Source organism: Musca vetustissima, unplaced genomic scaffold (assembly GCF_032173495.1).
Source record: "Musca vetustissima isolate MV318-11 ecotype Yass unplaced genomic scaffold, APGP_CSIRO_Mvet_v1 utg2070, whole genome shotgun sequence".
NCBI lineage: Eukaryota > Metazoa > Arthropoda > Insecta > Diptera > Muscidae > Musca > Musca vetustissima.
The window spans coordinates 218,227-238,627 of NW_026880403.1; the positions used below are offsets into that span (position 1 = coordinate 218,227).

Consider the following 20,401-nt stretch of genomic DNA (forward strand, 5'->3'; position numbering starts at 1 on the left):
TCATTGCCGCTGCAGCCGGTAAATTTATACCTGCTGCTCGAATACCCAAGATGATACCTAATTTCCCACCAGAGACAATTGGTTTAGCAAATGTGCATGATGAGCTCCGTCGACCTAACGCAGCAGATTAAAGAACTCACGTTGGAAATCAGTAGATTAGTCGCTAGCACAAGCGGAATAAATGGTAGGAGCATCTGAAGAGTTACAACATCAGTATACTGTTTGCAACGGTTAAGTCGATTTAGAACCTTGATAAGGACAATTATCGGACCTCTCAGTCACATCTAAGGACAAAACTGTGACTGATCCGAAGATATGCGCTTTTTATTTTAACCGAGCCTTCCGGGAGCGACATGGAAAAGCGAAGATTATACGATGTAGTGTAGAGCACACCAATAGCATTGCCCGCCATCTCCACACATATAAGTCGAGGACTCCACCAGAACCAGAAGTGTCATAGAACAATATTGGTAGCGCTTGAACAATAAAAATAATTTGATACCAATCAATCATGTCACATTGTTTGAGGATATAGAGAATATTTCCCCCCGGTTAAGTTGAAATTTTGGATAATAAATATTATGTGGCGTCTACACATAATATTTATCGAATTTTCAAATCCTGTAGAGTGAAGCAGGGTGTTCCTCAGTATTGAGTGATATCTCCGAAGCTGTCATTCATTGAGATCGTTATGTATCAAGATAATTGCACGACCATGACGTGGAGTCCTATAGTTGAGAACATATGCGTAAGGTTAAATGTCTATCTGGCCGATCTGGCACCATTCTTCCACGCGAGGAATATGAAAATATCCGCTGCCAAATGAAAATATCCGCTGGAATGCGTAGGTCGCGGAGCATACAATTTCGACCACCCACTACCTCAAAATTAGACAGCATGATCAAAATCCTCACGCCGCTTGTCGGTAGGTCCTCGGCCACAGATAAGTAAACATTATTGGCCTCCTATATTTGTCAAGTTAAATAAAATTGAATGAATTGAGAATACATAGTTGGTTAAAATGTCTGGTTTTGCATTTATTATATATTTTTCTCAAAATTAGACAGCATGATCTTAATTCAACCACAGATAAGTATAGCTATGCGGTATGGTCGGAGTTTTAAGCGATATATCGGTATGTGGCCAGCTATGCGGTACCAGTGTGGTCCGCGAATACTTGTGCTACGCAATGGAGAAGTATTCAGACCTGTCAGAACGCCGCCTTGATATCTTCAACTGGGCGTATCCTCATGACATCGGTGGACTATCTTCGTGAGGAGTCGAAGATCCTTCACTTACGTCAGCATACCCATACGCTATCGTTACAATGACTGTTGGCTGCATATGGTTGATACAACTCCCCGACCGTGCCAGGAATGAGCTCCATGATCTGGATAGAGATAGAGAGGTCCTACGTTATATAAAATATCCCTCTCCCTATGCTCACCTTGTCTATCAACGAAGTGACGTCTTTAAGTATAACCACTCTTCGTCTCCCTCCAACACATTCTTAGAAAGAAAATTATATTGAACGTTTGTTAAGATTGAGTCAAGATCGGTCGATTCGATTTCGTAGAAGTGTCGTCACAGTTAATCAAATAAAATTAATGTTTAAGGAACTGACACCTTCTACGATAATGTTATCTTGAATGATCAAATATGAATGATAATCCAAGAACACATATATGACCAAGGGCAAATATGATAAGCAAAAATAACTATAAAATGGATTTCTGAAATGAGATGATATCTTCAATTCTTATAATTAACGAAAATAGTGTAACATGAAAAATTGCGTTGAATATTACCGTTACGTTACAACATGTCAAGTGTTGATTTATTACTAAATATAAAAAATGCGTATATATATATATATATATTGGTGATATAATTATCAGTTATATCATAATAATAAAAATAAGTTTTGTTTACTTAAAAACACGAATAAATCACTCGAGTATTTGTAACTATTTTCTTTCAAAATAAATTCGTTTATTTTAACTACACGATCTGTAGAGATTTCGTATTGTAGATTTACTTAAATGCAGCATCGGGTATTTCCTTCTTTTCACATAGCTGAACAAATATTTCCAAGGCTTTCGTAAAGTTCCAATCAGCTTCTTCCAGGCATCTGTATTAAAAACAAATAAATAAATTTGGAAAACATTGAATTGTCAAAAAATAATAAACTATTAAATCCGTAAATTCAGTAGAAAAATCAAAGTCCTTACATATGATTTTATTTACCTTGTACACCATATGGATTTTAGAGCAGTCGTTTCCTGGAACATTACCAAAAGTGCCTCCTTATCGGCCACAGTTATTTCATCTTTTTTGGCAGATTGAATATTTTTAAAATATTTAAATGCTCTTTTGGTTTGTGTAGCTGTTGGATTTGTTATACTATACTGGTCGTTGACAATCCTATATAGGGTGGCACACCTTAGAGATCCCTAAAAAAGTGTAAATAAAATAACAAAACCAGTTTTTAGATATTGTTCGTGTAATCTTACCGTTTTGCGTTTAATTGGCTTTAGCACAAATGTCCTTGAAAATGCCATTAATATATCTGTCTCCACAATGCTAGGAGCTTGATCCAAAAATACACCATTGACCGTTATTACAACCCTATTTTCCTATGAAGCGTGTTAAGAAACAGAAACTTTATAGATCACCAAAAAAATCTTAAATCAGGATGGAGTTAATATAAAGGAAGAACAGAAGGACGAATATATAGACGAGAATCTTCACAAAGGAGCTGAAATGACGTCCGTTTTATATGTCAGCAGGACGTCTTCTCTAAGACTAGTAAGTCTTGTTGACGATATGTCTTCTTTATAGACGGGTTGAAGTTCAGCCGCAGAAATGTTTTCTTTGGAGGTAGTCTTTATAGACGAGCTGAAGGGAGTCTTTATAAACGAGCTGAAGGGAGTCTTTATAGACGAGCTGAAGGGAGTCTTTATCGACGAGCTGAAGGGAGTCTTTATCGACGAGCTGAAGGGAGTCTTTATCGACGAGCTGAAGGGAGTCTTTATCGACGAGCTGAAGGGAGTCTTTATCGACGAGCTGAAGGGAGTCTTTATCGACGAGCTGAAGGGAGTCTTTATCGACGAGCTGAAGGGAGTCTTTATCGACGAGCTGAAGGGAGTCTTTATCGACGAGCTGAAGGGAGTCTTTATCAGCGAGCTGAAGGGAGTCTTTATCAGCGAGCTGAAGGGATTCTTTATCGACGAGCTGAAGGGATTCTTTATCGACGAGCTGAAGGGATTCTTTATCGACGAGCTGAAGGGATTCTTTATCGACGAGCTGAAGGGATTCTTTATCGACGAGCTGAAGGGATTCTTTATCGACGAGCTGAAGGGATTCTTTATCGACGAGCTGAAGGGATTCTTTATCGACGAGCTGAAGGGAGTCTTTATTGCCGAGCTGAAGGGAGTCTTTATTGCCGAGCTGAAGGGAGTCTTTATAGACGAGCTGAAGGGAGTCTTTATAGACGAGCTGAAGGGAGTCTTTATAGACGAGCTGAAGGGAGTCTTTATAGACGAGCTGAAGGGAGTCTTTATAGACGAGCTGAAGGGAGTCTTTATAGACGAGCTGAAGGGAGTCTTTATAGACGAGCTGAAGGGAGTCTTTATAGACGAGCTGAAGGGAGTCTTTATAGACGAGCTGAAGGGAGTCTTTATAGACGAGCTGAAGGGAGTCTTTATAGACGAGCTGAAGGGAGTCTTTATAGACGAGCTGAAGGGAGTCTTTATAGACGAGCTGAAGGGAGTCTTTATAGACGAGCTGAAGGGAGTCTTTATAGACGAGCTGAAGGGAGTCTTTATAGACGAGCTGAAGGGAATCTTTATAGACGAGCTGAAGGGAGTCTTTATAGACGAGCTGAAGGGAGTCTTTATAGACGAGCTGAAGGGAGTCTTTATAGACGAGCTGAAGGGAGTCTTTATAGACGAGCTGAAGGGAGTCTTTAAAGACGAGCTGAAGGGAGTCTTTATAGACGAGCTGAAGGGAGTCTTTATAGACGAGCTGAAGGGAGTCTTTATAGAGCGAGCTTTATAGACGAAGGGAGTCTTTATAGACGAGCTGAAGCGAGTCTTTAAAAACGAGCATTTTGAGTCTTTATAGACGAGCTGAAGGGAGTCTTTATAGACGAGCTGAAGGGAGTCTTTATAGACGAGCTGAAGGGAGTCTTTATAGACGAGCTGAAGGGAGTCTTTATAGACGAGCTGAAGGGAGTCTTTATAGACGAGCTGAAGGGAGTCTTTATAGACGAGCTGAAGGGAGTCTTTATAGACGAGCTGAAGGGAGTCTTTATAGACGAGCTGAAGGGAGTCTTTATAGACGAGCTGAAGGGAGTCTTTATAGACGAGCTGAAGGGAGTCTTTATAGACGAGCTGAAGGGAGTCTTTATAGACGAGCTGAAGGGAGTCTTTATAGACGAGCTGAAGGGAGTCTTTATAGACGAGCTGAAGGGAGTCTTTATAGACGAGCTGAAGGGAGTCTTTATAGACGAGCTGAAGGGAGTCTTTATAGACGAGCTGAAGGGAGTCTTTATAGACGAGCTGAAGGGAGTCTTTATAGACGAGCTGAAGGGAGTCTTTATAGACGAGCTGAAGGGAGTCTTTATAGACGAGCTGAAGGGAGTCTTTATAGACGAGCTGAAGGGAGTCTTTATAGACGAGCTGAAGGGAGTCTTTATAGACGAGCTGAAGGGAGTCTTTATAGACGAGCTGAAGGGAGTCTTTATAGACGAGCTGAAGGGAGTCTTTATAGACGAGCTTAAGGGAAATCTGTGTATTTCAAGAACTGAGGGAATTTACTCATCATCGTTATAACCGAGTTATATATATATATATATATATTAAATTAGTGAAATTATTGATATATGGATATATTTTTTTATCCTACAAGGTACTTACATCAAATATCGTACAGTCCGTACAAAAACTTAACATATCATATGTAACCAATGGTAAATTCATAAAAACCTGCATTATTTCCCTTGATCCGATATATGTTGTTGCTAACATTTCTTGAGCGTTATCGACATTCAAAACGTTACGCGAAAATTGTGTATATTTTGAAATACGTTTTAATGTTTGTGGTGTTGCTTTTGGTACATTGAAATTGCATGACAAAGATAATATCGATTTTCTATGATATAAATCTACAAATGGAATGGAAATTATTAAAAAATATGTTTGAATTAAATTGATTGCATTTCGACAGACCTTTAAGTTCCTCCCGATCACTTTCAAATGTATTAAAATAACGTGTTACAAATTCCTCAACAAAATCATAACCAGCTACATCACATAGGAAATTTTTGGGAGATGTTAAATTGTCTTTACTGGTTATGCCAATGCCATCCTACATTAATTATGGAATTGTAATTGAAATTCAATTATATTTTGTAAGCTATCTTACCAACTTTGTTAGATCAGTAAAATGTCTCTTGATGGCCTTGATGTATTCGCCAGCAAAGGAATATTCATTGCACAAAGGATTACCATCCAAACGCAATGAGGTTATACCCAATACCGCCAGTCCTTTGATATCATCCAAGGAATGTATCCAATTGTTACCCAAATCCAAGGCCTTTAAATTACTCATCAGTGCCAGGATTTTGGGAAAATTTACATTGACTATTTTATTATGAGCTAAACGTAGTTCCTGACAAGTGGATAGGAATTTACGCGACGCTTGCATTAAAACACGCGACAATATTTTCGTTGAGCTTAAATTTATCACAATGTTTTCCAGGCCTGGTTGTAAAGAAAATCACACACATTTATTCATTTTAAATTAATTACAATAATAATTAAATATTGATTTGTATACCTTCTGTGCTTTGAAAATTATTTAAATTTAACATACTATCCATGGCACTAAAACGTCGATCCAGAGCCTTTTCAATGCATTCCATTGGTTCGATTTGTCCCTTACGAAATGGACTTATATTCATGCGTAGGTAATAGGCGATTGTTGTGTCCATAACCAATTGTGGCGTGAAATCTGTTGTAGATTGTGTGGGTGGTGGTGGTGCCACAAATCGTGGAATTTTTATTTCAAGATTACAATTTTCTACCAAATATTTAATTTGATCAAAACATTGCCGCACAAGAAATTGATGTTCTCCCGCTGTATACTACAAAAATGGTGTGGATAAAGGTTTGAAAAGATTAATGTTTGCATCTGTGATTATTTGAGGAGTCCGAGAAATAAAACACCAAAACACGGTTAATGAGAGAAATGAGTTTTTATTAAAGACTAACCGAAAAAACAAAAATGTGTATTTATATTGTTTCTTTCTTCAATGCAAAGCATTTTATGTTAAATATATATTAACTAATTCTAACTTTACAACACATTTAAAATTCTAACTTTACAACACATTAAGATCGATAAGATCGCAATAATTGTTTTCTGATTGGTACATATTCGTAAACTTAACATATCGTGATCAAAATACTACACGACGTTGAGGAGCCCACAATCCATATGCCTTTGACTATACGGAATAATCAATGGCAATGCATTTTTTAGATTTTGGTTCAAATTTCCTACGACGCCTTCGGAATTTCTCCATTTAGGTGTCTTGAAGTGCATCTGTTACGTATTTGGTTTGCGGTATACACGGATTCAGTCCAGTACCTAGGGACAAGCCCTGATTGAATTATCATACATCGAGCCATTTCGACCAAAGTTCGATACGTTTTGCTGAGGCGTATACGCAACAGTAAATTAATGTTTTTTACCTTTATTCTTCATAAAATGCTTAAATTCATTATTCGTATTTTCTGTGCCGTTATCTGATCTTAATGTCTTTATTTTCCGTCCAGTTCGTTTTCCAACCATTCTTTAATATTCATTGAACTTTTCCAATACCTCTGATTTCTTTTCCAGAAAATATATTTCGCACCACCTTGTTTTATCGTCTATAAAAATATATTTGCGTTTTCACCTAACTCCAATTGTTTTATCGTAATCTATAAACGATTTTAATTTTTCAAGATTTTCAACGTAAATTACCAATGCTTGTTAAGGTTTGCATCTTTGCACATATATATTTGAAGTTTTTTACAAAAAAATTTTGTTATTGTTTTGTTGTTGTTTTTTGTAATTAAAGAAAAGTCCTTATTTTTGATGGCGGGCATTACTTCACTGGATCACTCGAAAATTAGCTCCTAAAATTTCTTGATCTGGGTAATGGAGCTTGGACTTGCTTCCCCTTAATACATGTCTCGCACACCTGTAGTTTCACATTAGTATCGATATATACACCATTTAAATTTTTATTCCGAATTATATCATTCAAATCGTTCACATTAGGATGTCCGAAACGTTTATGTCAGTCTTTTTCTTGGGCTGATCTGCAATTTCCTTCATGTCCTTCTTCGACGTAATACAGATTTTAAGCAGGGTTTTACACTTATTGGGATTGGTGTTGAGAATTTTATCTCTTTCTCTCATTAATAGAGTTGGAAAACATTGGCACCTTTTACTTCAAATAATAATAAATCATAATTATCGAGAAATATTGGCCAATATTTATACCAGTTATTTGGATAAATAATATATTTTATAATTTAAGTGTAAATGTATTCACGAATAATAAAAAAATCTAATTTTTGTTTTGGTACGTTTATACCTTTTGTGAACAAAAAGTACGTTTGTTACAAAATTAAAAATAGTGCAACTCTAATTACTCTCAATTTACCAATGAGAGAGAAACTTCAATACCAATCCCAATAAGTGTAAAACCCCGCTAAGTACTTTTCGCTTTTAGAAGCCTTTTGTTGGTTTCAGGTAAACCATATTCGTCATTTTTGCAACACATAATAAATTTGGCCGTAGATCTGGTACATACAGGATATCCTATAATCTAGCAATGAAGCCATCTTTTGATTTTTATTTGACAACTCCTGTTCCATTAATTTTTGTTGAGTCATTGTTTGCCAAATGCAAAACGTCTGTAACAGTATCTTCAATGGTGCAAAATTTACCTCTATCACAACACATGTGTGATGTTGCAATGTTGCAACTTGAATGCGTTGTGTCCATAGGAAATTTGATGATAGGTGATTCGGCTTCGTTGGGCCGTTGATAAGGTGCAACGTGTCGTGTGGTCCTAGTCCATGCAGGACATGTGTTAGGCATCGAGTCGTCAATTCTTGCCCAATAGGAATTGACGCCCCATCCTGATCTTAGTTGAGCTAAGACTACTTCTGTTTGTCAAGGAATCTGCTCTCTTCCGCTGCGATAGATGAGCCTGAGCGACTAGGGGTTCATGCTTATATCTTTGCTTATATAACATCCAAACAAGTACTGCATTGGCAACATATAGTTGTGTCGATCTTTGTCATATCATGAAGATGTTCCACTGGAGTCATGAGGAGACGCCCTGTTGCAGTTCTTAGGGCAAAATTCTGGCAGGTCTGTATATTCTTCCATTGCGAATCACTTAAATTAGCAAATCAATGTTGTTGTTGTAACAGCCCTATTGCTTTTACACAAATCAATGTAGTATCCCTTATTGACCTATCAATTGATCCATTATTTCGAATAGTAAAAAAATCGAAGATCTTATCAAAACTCGACTAATTTTTTAATCTGTCAAAAACAAACTGGCAATCGAAAATAGCTGATATAGCCAATAGATATAACAGAAAACAAATGCGAAAAGTCAACCCTATTATTAATCAGCCCTGACATTACCTAAAAGGTATACAATTATATTAAATTAATACTTACCTTATAATAACATGGATATATATCGCTTAACTTTGTCGAAACAGTTAAAAAGAAATAATCCATTATTTCCTCTTGAGAATAACATTGTTCAGGATCAGGTATCTAGAAAATAACAATTTTTTTTTGAAAGACATTTTCATTACTATTTTCCATATGACATTCAGTAAATGTGAATATTTTTTCCTAACCCGTCTTACCATTATTGCATGCCAATCCGAGCTATTTTCAAATTGATTAATATCCAGTTTATTAGACCAATCGATGCGATAACCATCTGCTGCTCCATGTACATTTGTATCGGTGGGTCGGTAATCTTTAGAAAGATTTTCTGTGGGAATACCATCCTAAGATAAGAAATTTTGTTTTATATTAACTTTCAAAAAAAATTGATTGTCATTACTTACCAACATTTTAAAATTCTTCAAAATAGGCCGTAAACATTCGGGATAATTTGGTGATTGTGTTATTGGATTTCCCATTAATTTGATTTCATTAGCTTTTATTGGTTCTAAATCTCGATTTAGGCGTATATATGATTCAATCTGTAACAATATTTAAATTAATCAATTGTATCCTTTTTGTAATAAAACGTCATTTTTTATAATTATAAAGCAAATAATGCAGTATACATTTGGTTTGCAATTAATATTCTCTTTTACTCTTTAAATTTAATAAACGCTATCTACCTATGTATATAATGTTTAAAAATAATCTAAATAATGTTATTAATTCCAAACTCACCTTATTATCTCTCAAATCCAATATGCCAAATTCAATACCAGCAAATAATTTCAATGGCGACAATGTGGTTATATCATTATCACGTAATATAATACCAGTTACATTACGAAAACGCTCATCGTTACGATATATTAAATCGAATATGCGTTCCAGCACACTTCGATTGCCCAAATAAACAATCACATCGAACAGCTCACTATTCTGGCCGAAGCGTGTTAAATCTAAAATGCCCCTTTCTCCATCCAGACTATCCATGCGATCGTATAGTTTATTTATAGTTTTAGTAATTTGATTAATTGGTGATATTTGTCCGTATTTAAAATCGGCAACATTAAGCTGTACCTCCAAATTGACCGTATCTCCATTTGACATTAGAATGCGAAGATTTTTTTCAAAAAGTTTATCCAATGCCGGCTGACACTGACGTACCAAGAAACGATCTTCGTATGCGTTACGCTATTTTCAGAAATATTTTTAATTACATGCGTATATGCAATACGGCATAGCACTTACCCTATAGGCCACTGGATACAATTCTTCACCTTCAACGGCTTCGAATAAGGCTTTTAATAATTTATTTTTATCTTCCATTCCCAAAGATCTGGAATTATGTTGCACCACGATTTGATGCCAAAGAAAACCTTGATTCATAAGTTTGGTATCATAGCTTGTACACTTGGAATATGATAAGGCATTTGTATATGAAATTTCAATACTCGAATTATTGGGAAAATGAAGAACTTCATCTGAAAGAGAAATTGAAAATTTCTATATATATTTTTTTTATTCACACAATCAGCAATTTCAAAGATTCAAAATTCCAAAAAAAGGAACTGTATATCTGTAAATTAACGAATGTGCAATTGGATAGGGTTTTCAATACAGCACACATTCCACCCCTAAAGCTAACCTAGACCACATAGTTTAGCTTTAGCTAATTCCACATCTCTTTTATATTTAGGCTTTCTCTCCAGATCTATCCTTACCTCTGCGACAAAGCCATTGAACATGCGAAAAGTTGCATGTTCCAAAGAAACAGACGTGATATGTTTTGCATGTCATTTACATGAAATCGGATGTAATTACAGGCAACTGCATTTTTTGGAATTTATAGAGACGCATATGGTCTTCCTCGTAAAATTAAATATGCGTTTTCAGAATGATTTAAAATATTTGATTCCTAAAAAGAACTTTTCCATAGATATTTGTCACGATGTTCTCAAATTCAAAACATCATGAATAGAAACTAAGTTTCTTGAAAATAGTCTGACTAATGACAATAACTAACCTGGACACTTCAAGGAAGACATTTTTTTATCAACAATCAAAATCTTTTTAACAATTGTAAGAATTGTGCCGCACAATCAAAATTCGCAAAATTTTAAAATTGTTTATTTACAAATTTGATGTACCGACCAAAATTAAAAGCGTTCCATCAGTTGTGAATATCAGATAATGCAATGTTCTGACATGCATTTGAATAACGTTGTTCGCTCTCACAATTAGTCTGCTTTTCCACAGGCAAATTTTTATTTGGCAAATACTGAGTTTGTAGGCGAGAGGGGTGCGAGGAAGAAAAACAAAATATTGCCTGTTCAGAATTTGCCGTACACGCAAATTCTGCTTTGCTCTGTTCGTTGAAAACAATTTTGTTAACATTTCCTTTTGAACCTATTCGCTTTACTGACACACAGCCGGCTTTTGTTTACAAACCTGTTGTTTTAATTTGTGCAAGTGAAATTTAATTTTTAATTTTTGCAATTTATATAATAAAATATATAAAAAATAAATAAAATATTAAAAAAATCTTTAAAATGCAAACACTTTTGACGTTTTTTTTTTCTTTCTTTTGTATTTTGATTCGCAAATTTGACAAAGAAAAATTTGCTAATGGAAAAGCAAGCGAAAATTTCAAAAGAGAAAACAAAAAATTTTCCAAATAAAAATCTGCCTGTGGAAAAGCGGACTTACGTACATGAATTAAAAAAAAGAATTAATACGTTCATACCATGGTATAATAATAAAAGGTAACAGCAAGTGTTGTTGTACAAAAAACGATACAACAACCACATGGAAATTTGTTGTTGTAAGTTCTACTAGTGTCAACTCATTTGACAGAAAAATGTCAACAAACAAACAAATTATCATCAAATTATTTTTATTTTGAAAATGAAATATTTTCGAATCCTCAAAATAAAAATTGAAAACATGAATGAAAATCTATCAAATTTATATTTCTATCGCTTCCACATCTTTCCTTTAATCGAGCCATTGCCATATATATGTGAAACACGTATGAAAATATATTATTCCTTCAAGAAAGATTTGCTTCCTCAAACTTTCCCAGCAGGCAGATTGAGTAAATTGAATACGGAAGCACATTAATAAAGAACAATTTCAATATGTATGCGTTCCCAATTTTCCTGTTGGGTGATTTTTAAAAACATAATTTGTCAAATTCATATTGACACTAGTATTACGTTGGAATCAAATCAGCTGGGATTTGCTGTTACCTTTTATAATTGTACCATGCGTTCATACAAACTATTCATAATATATGTCGTCAGAGTTTATATTCTTCAAACCGTTTGTTTCTTATTTGACACCAACATTTTAAAATATTTGCGTGAATCACATATAAATCTAATCTGAATACTGTCAAAGGCAAATTTATGGAAAAATTGGAAATATATGACTGCATAAGACTACCTTATATAATTATGCCATGGCACTTTGCATTGAAAGAGGCGATGTAAAATTAAACACGAATGATCACTTATGCCAAGGTTTTTATATTTTTCAATTAGAATGTTTATATAGACATTTTCGAAAGCGTTTCTGATGTCAAGAAACGTTGCTACTAGGTATTTGCAATCCCGTTTTGCAAGTAATGCTGCTGACCATAAACATGTGACGTTATCTCTCGTAGAACGTTTCTTGCGAAATCCTTACTGTGAATTGTGGAATTTGTCAGTCGATTCTAGTTGGTGATCAATTCTACGGAAGATCATTCATTCAAATAATTTTCGCAAACAATACATTATGGCATTTCGATAATTTTTGCTCAAAATTGGAAAAACTGATAAATATTAGTTCTAAATACCGAATAATTTATAAAAAAGTCAGTTTTGAGTGGTTTTAATCTTAAGCGGTGTACACACTATCATTTTTGACTTTCGACTTTTTATCGATTACTGACTGTCCAACAACCATAAATATTTTTGTGGTTGCCTGATGAATGACAAACATGTGAGGCCACACTATCAAACAAGCAAAATTTGGGCAAGAGTGCCATTCAAAAATGATAGTGTGTACACCGCATTAAATTCCTTTAACCAGAAATGTGTAATTTAGGCTACGTTTAGCCTATAAATCCATTCGATCTCAAATGTCAATTCCATTGCGTATACCTTACGTTAATCCTGTTCACAAATCCAGTGGATTATATTTGACGTATACGCAATGGAATTGGCATTTGAAATTGAGTGGATTTCGTAAATCTAAACGTTCATTAACCCATGGTATAATTATTACAAGGTAGGGCACAACTACCAACTAATTACAAATTTTTTCAAGGTAATTTGTTCCATCAAATCAAAATACATATTTTGTGTATGTGTGTATTGTTTTGAATACAATGTCAAATAAATTCAAAATAAATTGAAATATATTCAAGTTCAATTGAAATGAAAATTATGTTTTTAGCACGATCGTCTGAAAGTAATTACTTTGTTATGGACGAAACAAACATTTGATGCTATTCCCTACTGGATTTTGGGAAGAAATCATAAACTTTCGTTCATTTTTAGCGTTTTTAGTTTTGTGTTGAAAAAATGTCAAATAAACACGATCACTTGATGCGTATATTTATTTTATTTTTGGCAGAAGAAGCCACACGTGCATAGTTGGTTTTTTGTTATTCACCTCAAGCTGTCCTACCTTGTATTATTGTACCATGCCTTAACCTATGCCGAGAATTGGTTCCGAAAGTCGAAACAATATTTTATCATTGCTATATTTTAATAAATAAAATTATTTTATATAACTTTTTTCAATACAACACTAGTGCCAACTTCCGATAATAATTAATATAAAAAACAGAAAAATCGATTAAATATATAATTTTTTTAACTAAAATGCGACATGCCGACAATTGGAAATAAGTGCCGACTATTGGCAAAAAGGCACTATTTTACCTAATTGTCAATATACTCCACTTTAACACAAATTAATTCAACAAATTTGAATTGGAGTAAACAAAATTTTGAAACAGTAAAGTAGAAAAAATACACTCGGGATGGTAAAAAGTTTAAATGCGAAAATCCTTAAAGTGCCGACTATTGGTACACTTACCCCATACATGTAAACTGGCTTCAATTATTTGTAGACTCTACGTGTAAACACTCCAATAGTAGTCGAGTACTACCACTGCCATGTGGTTACCTTCCAAGTAACCACTAATTTTCAAATTGCAGCAGTTGATTGTTTTAAAGAAGCCCCGGCATCATCATCATCATTAAAGGTTGCTGTATGCCACAGGAAGCATTCTTTATACATTCAATTCAAATAGTGTTTTATATTTTATCCGATTGCCATTTATGTAAAAATCCAATAATAAATAAAAAAAATATGTATACCCCCATCAAGAGACAGTGCAGTAATGCCATTAACGAAATGGCTTCACCCAGAACTCCAGAAACACCTTTGAGTTTTAGCCGCGAACTGCGACAGGTGTTGCAGGAGCGTAATCTACTGACAGTGAAAACAAGGAACAAAGGTAAATGTATAAACCGAGTGCGTGTGTTGACTCTTTGATATTGATGCAATGGAGTTCCTCTTTTAGTTTGTTCAATGTTAGCTGGTGGAACAGGGCGTTCGCCCATCAATTCTCCCAACACCGAAATGGACAAAAGAAAAACATTTCGCTTGCAGGCCATACATGAAATTGTTACATCGGAAAAAACGTATCTTCAGCAATTACAACTACTTATGGATTATTTTGTAAAGCCTCTAAAGGAACAAAAGATCATCGATGAAGTCAGTCATACCACGCTCTTCGGTCAAATAGAAATGATACATAATTTAAATGGGGAGTTTCTCAAGGAACTCGAATCAGATATGGATAATGTTGCCAAGGCCTTCCTGAAAATGGCACCATTTTTCAAATTGTATTCGGTGTATGCTTTTGACTACCGCCATGCGTTGCTTGTGCTGCAGGAACTTACGTCGAAAAATGCTGCATTTCGAAAATTTCTGGAAACAACGGAATTCTGTCCCCAAGTGCAGCGCAAATTGAATTCCCTTATGATAGCTCCAATACAAAGAGTACCAAGATACAAGCTGCTCTTGGAACAAGTGTTACTCTACACAAGCCCGGCAGATGCAGATTTCAAGCTACTGAAGGAATCGGTAAAACAAATCGAAAATACAGTATCTCACATCAATACCTGTGTGGAAGATCAGGAGGTGACACAAATGTTAATAAATATACAAAATTCTTTGGTAAATCGAACACCGAATATTGTCAAGCCATCACGGAAGGTTATAAAGGAAGGAGTTCTAAATAAAGTTACACGAAATGGCAGTGAAATTAAGCGCTATTGTGTCCTAACCTCAGACATATTTATGTATTGTAAAATACTCAAGGAACGTGCCCCCAATACGGTTGTGGAAAATTCCCTGGAATGCTGTTGTATCTTTCCCCTGAAGAAGTGCAAGGTGTATGAACTGCTACCGGGCTCATTTAAAATAACCTGCCAGAGTGATGGCATTATATTTAGTTCTAGCGATTTGCAGCTGAGTCGTATTTGGGTGGGTTTCATAAGGGACGCCATTGATTTGCACATTCAATGCCGTAAGACACTGCGAAAGGAAAGTAGCAAACGTACACCGTTGAGAAAGAAGGAGGTGAAAAACTTTGGCGAAGATTATATGCTTAGTCCGAAACAAAAGAAATCGGTAAGTCGTTGCAATAAATTGGGTGTTATTTTCTATTTTTGTTAATCGTATTCTTTTGATTTACAGGATTTTGAAAATATTTTTAGAAATAGAACTATTGATTCTGAAGATGAAATGGAAAATTCATTTACCGCTACAAATTGTTTCGGTGGTGGTAATAAACGTAAAACTGATACCAGCAACCCCAAAGGAATAACAAATAACAATTCAGCTATGGCAAAGGCAACAAAACGCAAAGCTCCAGAAGACATTGAAGAAGAACATGAATCTATATTGCGCGATAAGACTGAACAACAGCAAAATGCGGTACGCATGAGTCCGGAAAAACGCCTCTCAAAATTATATAAATTTATATCAAATGATAAAATGCGTGCCACAACACGTGGCATATTGAAGAAAACACAATCGCGCACCACAACTACGCACACGAACACCGGTGCATTGTCCGGCCCTGCTCCAGGCCAGGAACAACAAGCAAATCGCCTTTCAGATAATGACCCCACTTATGGTTTCGCCAGCCGTTATTCCGATTCGAAATCTTATTTTAAAGCCCACAATGTTGATACCACAATACCAAATGCAATGGTAAAACGTGAAGATCTGCTCAACAATGAAATACCCATCGAAGGAGGTGGCAATTTTCGTGATGTTCTTTTTCCACTTCGGGCCAGTAATGGCAGTAATAAAAGCCATTGTGATTCGCCTACAAATTTAAGAAATACTTTCACAAATATTAAGATTTCTTCGCCGCCTCGAAAGAAACGTGTCAAATTTGATGATTCTTTGGATGCACTATATGAACAGCCAACATTTGAATTTCAACGAGATATGAGCCAAGGAAACGGCAAAAATTCAGCTTCATTGCGTGAAAAAATTTACGATTTCTTTGCAAATTTGTTCTAGAAAACTAGGAATGAATATGGAGAGGTTCTACAGCAACATTTTCTTTTTAAAAAGAAGACATATGCCCAGTAAATTTTAGCTATTACTTTTTTATCTCCAGTACTTTATGATGGGTACATTTTATATATTTCTAACTACTTATTATGTTGATATTTTTAGTATACAAAATTTGGACTTTGAAAAAGTATACAACCACACATACATATATTATTGAAGTAGAATGCCTAATTATGAAAAATATTTATTAGTATTTGATCGTTCTTTCCTTCACGTCTTTTTGAAACCGCGATGGTTGAAAGTTTTTTTAATTTGCAATGGAAAATTAAGATACATACATTTTTATAATAAAAGAACTTGTGACTGAATATAATTGAAGTGTTTTTTGGAACATTTTTGTGTTAATTTGTAACTTAATGTTTGCATTGAATGTCCATGTCGAACCCAAATCACAACACAGTAAATTTGAAGTTTACTCCGATAAAAAATCGGAAACATCCACTATCGGTTCATCAGCTTTTTTATCTCTTTTAGGAATCACTGAAGCTTAAGTTTCCTAAGAATTTAATATAGCTACAAAGTGACTAAATGTTAAAATTATACATTTTTACTTACTGGATGCCAGAAGGGGCATAGAAAATGCATGTAGTAATCATCAAGGAAGATTTAAGCGACACGCTCGTATTAGAGACTTCCTGCAGGCGTTACACGCCGCTCAATTCTAATGATGTGTTGCAAATCCACATCCGATTTTGTGGCTGTATTTGGAAAATGTAGACAAACCCTTTTACATCAAAAAATTATTTTTCACATTCGAAAAGCCAACAGTTGGGCAAATATTTTGTATTTGAATCGGAGACTGTCAAAAAAATAAAGTTTTGGTATATTTTTAGTCGCAGGATACGAAATATATCCCTCTTAAATAAATGCAAATTTATTTTCTCATTTCTACAACATTAGACATAAAAGCTTCGATTTTTTGTTCACATATGTAGATCATTTGACCATAGTCCTTGTTTTTTAAACTTTTTGTTATTTTCAGTCGCAGGATACAAGATATATCCCTCTTAAATAAATGCAACATTCACTTTCTCATTTCTAAAACTTTAGACATAAATGCTTCGATTGTTTTTTCACATAGATCATTTGACCATAGTCCTTGTTTTTTAAAATGTGAACCTATAATGGCAGCACTAATATACTCAAAATAATCATCGATATTATCCAGTGTTACTCCAGAACCCACCAGTAGTGGGACATTAACTTTTCCTTTCAAATCCTTGAAATCTTTAGGCTTAGCCGCATCTCCAGTTGAATTGCCTAGATAATTCATTCAAAAAGTATTTATTAAAGATCAATTTAAATCATTTATATCCACACACACACACTCACCGGTTATTATAATTCCATCAGATAAAAAGAATTCTGCTGCTTTGGCTGTTTCCAATAGTGTCACATCTTGTGTAATTGCATGTGAACTATGCTTTTTCTTAAGGTCCGTAAAGATCAATACTTCTTCAGCATCAATGTATTTTCTATATCGTAAAATTTCCCCAGCACAAGCATCGGTATAACCCTCATCTGCAACATGACCAAATACAAAACCCTCTGCTCGTATATATTGCAAATCACATGCTTTGGCAATAGCTAATGCCTGTTTATTCCCACAGGCTAATACCTGAACACCGAGTGGTATTCTTCGAGATTCTTTCGAAATAATATTACGAACTTCTTGACATATTCTGGTCATACATGATGTAGTTTCGGGTCCAAACTGCCGGTGTTGAACATAAGGAATGTCATGCATGTTTTCTATCAGTATTGAATCCTGAAAATAAAAACATACAAATCACATACATTTTTCTTCAGTATTATTACCTGAACCTAAGAGGAGCCATATGTATTTGGAACAATTTGTGATTAATACCATTTTATATTTTTGATAAATGTTCGCTTCATATTTAGCTTTATCGATTATCTCCGACCAGTTGCCTTTGTATAGGGGAGTTCCTAAAATTATTTATAATGACAATTAATATTGGGCGATGCTCCAAATTCATTGGCAATACCTGGCAACGCATCCACATGGATCATGCCAATTATGTTACATTTGGAATTTTTGAAGACACGAGCAAAGGCCATCGCTGAGTCGTTGTTTACAAATAATATTTTACTATTTAATAAATATTTACTTTTACCGGCTCCAACAAGATCAGCTGATCTTGAAATAGGTAGTAAAAATAAACTAGTGATGGTACTTAACTGTTGGTACTTTTTAATTGTGGGCAAAAGTGCATGGCGAATATATATAATTATATAAATATTATAGAGTTATTTTAAAAATCTTTCTAGTTTGATAGTTTCAAACTAATATAGGTTGTGAATTTTCTTCTTAGAATGATATATGGGATCACGGGAAAATAACGTTTTCTACACATATTTCAATACTGGAGTGGATTTGGCCGGAAGTCCAAATTCTCCAACCAACTGTGGAACTTGAAAACTACAGCTTCGAGGTAGTGAACGATTTTTATACCTCGATACCGCCATAAACAAAACTAATATCAACAAAACGCTTATACAACCCCTGCTGATGTACGGATCTGAAGCATGGGTACTTGCGCAAGCAAATGAGGCTGCTCTTGGAGTTTTTGAGAGATCTCCGTCGCTGGTGAATATCGCCGTCGAATGAAGCATGAGTTGTACCATCTATTCTCGGACATCGACATAGTCAGACGTATCGAACTGCAGGGGGGAAGATCATTAATTCGATAGAAATATCAAGTGGGAGACAACATTTAGGAACTTTCAAATTGGAAGAACTGCGAACAAGACGCGCCTGGAAATTTTTTTTAACTCGTCTTATGAAACAACTGTTCTGTCGCAATCTAGCCAATTAAGTAGCTTTAGTTAGTCAAAAAAGAGAAAAAATACACATCTACCTTGAGGCTTGGTATGATTAAATAAATAAACACAAATGCAACTGATTTATCCTAAAAATTTTAATTTTCTCCCTTACGAACCATTGTACAATTATAAAAGGTAACAGTAACCCAGCTGATTTGATTCCAACGTAAACTCATGTCAATATAAATATGACAATTCGAATTTATAAAACGTCTTGGGTGATCTTATTAATAGATCTTGATTGTGACTTTTGGATACCTTAGTTTTGAATACCAAAAATGTCTACTGTATCACAAAATGTCTGTTCTAGAATCTAGAAATACAATAATAATAGCAATTTTTGTAAGTATTTTGTTACTTTATGGAGCAGTAATTATTTTTGTGTAAAAGCAACTATTTTGAATTGTAAGGTATTTTGTAGCATACTTTATGGAGCAGTAATTAGTTTTTGTGTAAAAGCAGGGTTGTATTTGAAATATCTCGATTCAGGATAGGATGTCGTCTATGATAAACCAAATTAAATCAGGATAATAAAGACGTGTTTAGATTATGCCATCTAAATAGACTCGATTTGTAAATCGAGATATCAAATCATAACAGTTTAGACTAGATCATAACTACTAGTCTGTAGCAATTTTTCAAACAAAAATTTCATAAATTTGTTAGAAATTGCTCTGTAGTAGGTTAGAAATGCATAAAAACATTTGTCGTTCTAAATTATAGTAATATTTATTATGAATGCAAACAAAACATTAATTTTCAGCAGTTAACATATTTTTGTCAAGCATTTTTTTGAACATTATCTAATTTTAAATCATGCTTTAAGGAGAAACGATTAATTTTTGGACAAAAGCAAGGTTGTATTTGAAATTATCTCAATTTATCATAGGATTTAGAGCAAATCGATATATTAAGTGGATTTAATTTTGTATGGTAAATCGAGGTAAATTCAGCTCTCTTTTGCAATAAAATCGAGATAATGCACTTTATCACGATAAAAGCTATAGCCTAAACACGCCTTAAGCTACGTTTTGACTACTAAATCCACTCGATCTCAAACGTCAATTTCGTTGCGTATACGTCATGTTAATCCAGTTCACAAATCCAGTGGATTATATTTGACGTGTACGCTATGGAATTG

The 20,401-nt window shown here is 34.6% G+C and overlaps 3 protein-coding genes across 3 annotated transcripts; 1 reads left to right on the forward strand and 2 right to left on the reverse strand.

Annotated features, from left to right (window-relative positions):
• Positions 1 to 2,027: 2,027 nt before the first annotated feature.
• Positions 2,028 to 13,857, reverse strand: LOC133325998 (nuclear RNA export factor 2). The gene is made up of 13 exons (XM_061534676.1): positions 13,849 to 13,857; positions 10,009 to 10,263; positions 9,496 to 9,951; positions 9,159 to 9,296; positions 8,952 to 9,098; positions 8,755 to 8,856; positions 5,842 to 6,148; positions 5,428 to 5,765; positions 5,232 to 5,370; positions 4,920 to 5,167; positions 2,514 to 2,636; positions 2,248 to 2,453; positions 2,028 to 2,131 (listed from the first exon to the last, which is right to left on the reverse strand). The coding sequence occupies exons 1-13, from the start codon at positions 13,855 to 13,857 to the stop codon at positions 2,035 to 2,037; spliced, it is 2,565 nt and encodes an 854-aa protein (XP_061390660.1). The 3' UTR covers positions 2,028 to 2,034.
• Positions 13,858 to 14,121: 264 nt separating this feature from the next.
• On the forward strand, positions 14,122 to 16,356 carry LOC133326000 (uncharacterized). Its single transcript, XM_061534677.1, has 3 exons — positions 14,122 to 14,272; positions 14,339 to 15,453; positions 15,520 to 16,356. Exons 1-3 carry the CDS (start codon positions 14,125 to 14,127, stop codon positions 16,354 to 16,356), a joined length of 2,100 nt encoding a protein of 699 aa, XP_061390661.1. The 5' UTR covers positions 14,122 to 14,124.
• Positions 16,357 to 17,435: 1,079 nt separating this feature from the next.
• On the reverse strand, positions 17,436 to 18,495 carry LOC133326005 (uncharacterized protein F13E9.13, mitochondrial). Its single transcript, XM_061534683.1, has 4 exons — positions 18,423 to 18,495; positions 18,281 to 18,363; positions 17,746 to 18,181; positions 17,436 to 17,673 (listed from the first exon to the last, which is right to left on the reverse strand). The coding sequence occupies exons 1-4, from the start codon at positions 18,493 to 18,495 to the stop codon at positions 17,438 to 17,440; spliced, it is 828 nt and encodes a 275-aa protein (XP_061390667.1). The 3' UTR covers positions 17,436 to 17,437.
• Between the last annotated feature and the right edge of the window lie 1,906 nt (positions 18,496 to 20,401).

Bases quoted from the DNA above. Each gene is read 5' to 3' on its own strand.
- LOC133325998 (XM_061534676.1), bottom strand. The intron at 8,857-8,951 runs GTAAGACGGGTT...GTTATTTTCTAG, and splicing joins CGGATTGGCATGCAATAATG to ATACCTGATCCTGAACAATG. The intron at 5,371-5,427 runs GTAAGATAGCTT...TAATTAATGTAG, and splicing joins TTACTGATCTAACAAAGTTG to GATGGCATTGGCATAACCAG.
- LOC133326000 (XM_061534677.1), top strand. From the start codon at position 14,125: ATGTATACCCCCATCAAGAGACAGTGCAGTAATGCCATTAACGAAATG. The intron at 14,273-14,338 runs GTAAATGTATAA...TTCCTCTTTTAG, and splicing joins AGTGAAAACAAGGAACAAAG to TTTGTTCAATGTTAGCTGGT. The intron at 15,454-15,519 runs GTAAGTCGTTGC...TTTGATTTACAG, and splicing joins GTCCGAAACAAAAGAAATCG to GATTTTGAAAATATTTTTAG.
- LOC133326005 (XM_061534683.1), bottom strand. From the start codon at position 18,495: ATGGCCTTTGCTCGTGTCTTCAAAAATTCCAAATGTAACATAATTGGC. The intron at 18,364-18,422 runs GTATTGCCAATG...AAATAATTTTAG, and splicing joins CCATGTGGATGCGTTGCCAG to GAACTCCCCTATACAAAGGC. The intron at 18,182-18,280 runs GTATTAATCACA...TTTTATTTTCAG, and splicing joins TTTATCAAAAATATAAAATG to GATTCAATACTGATAGAAAA.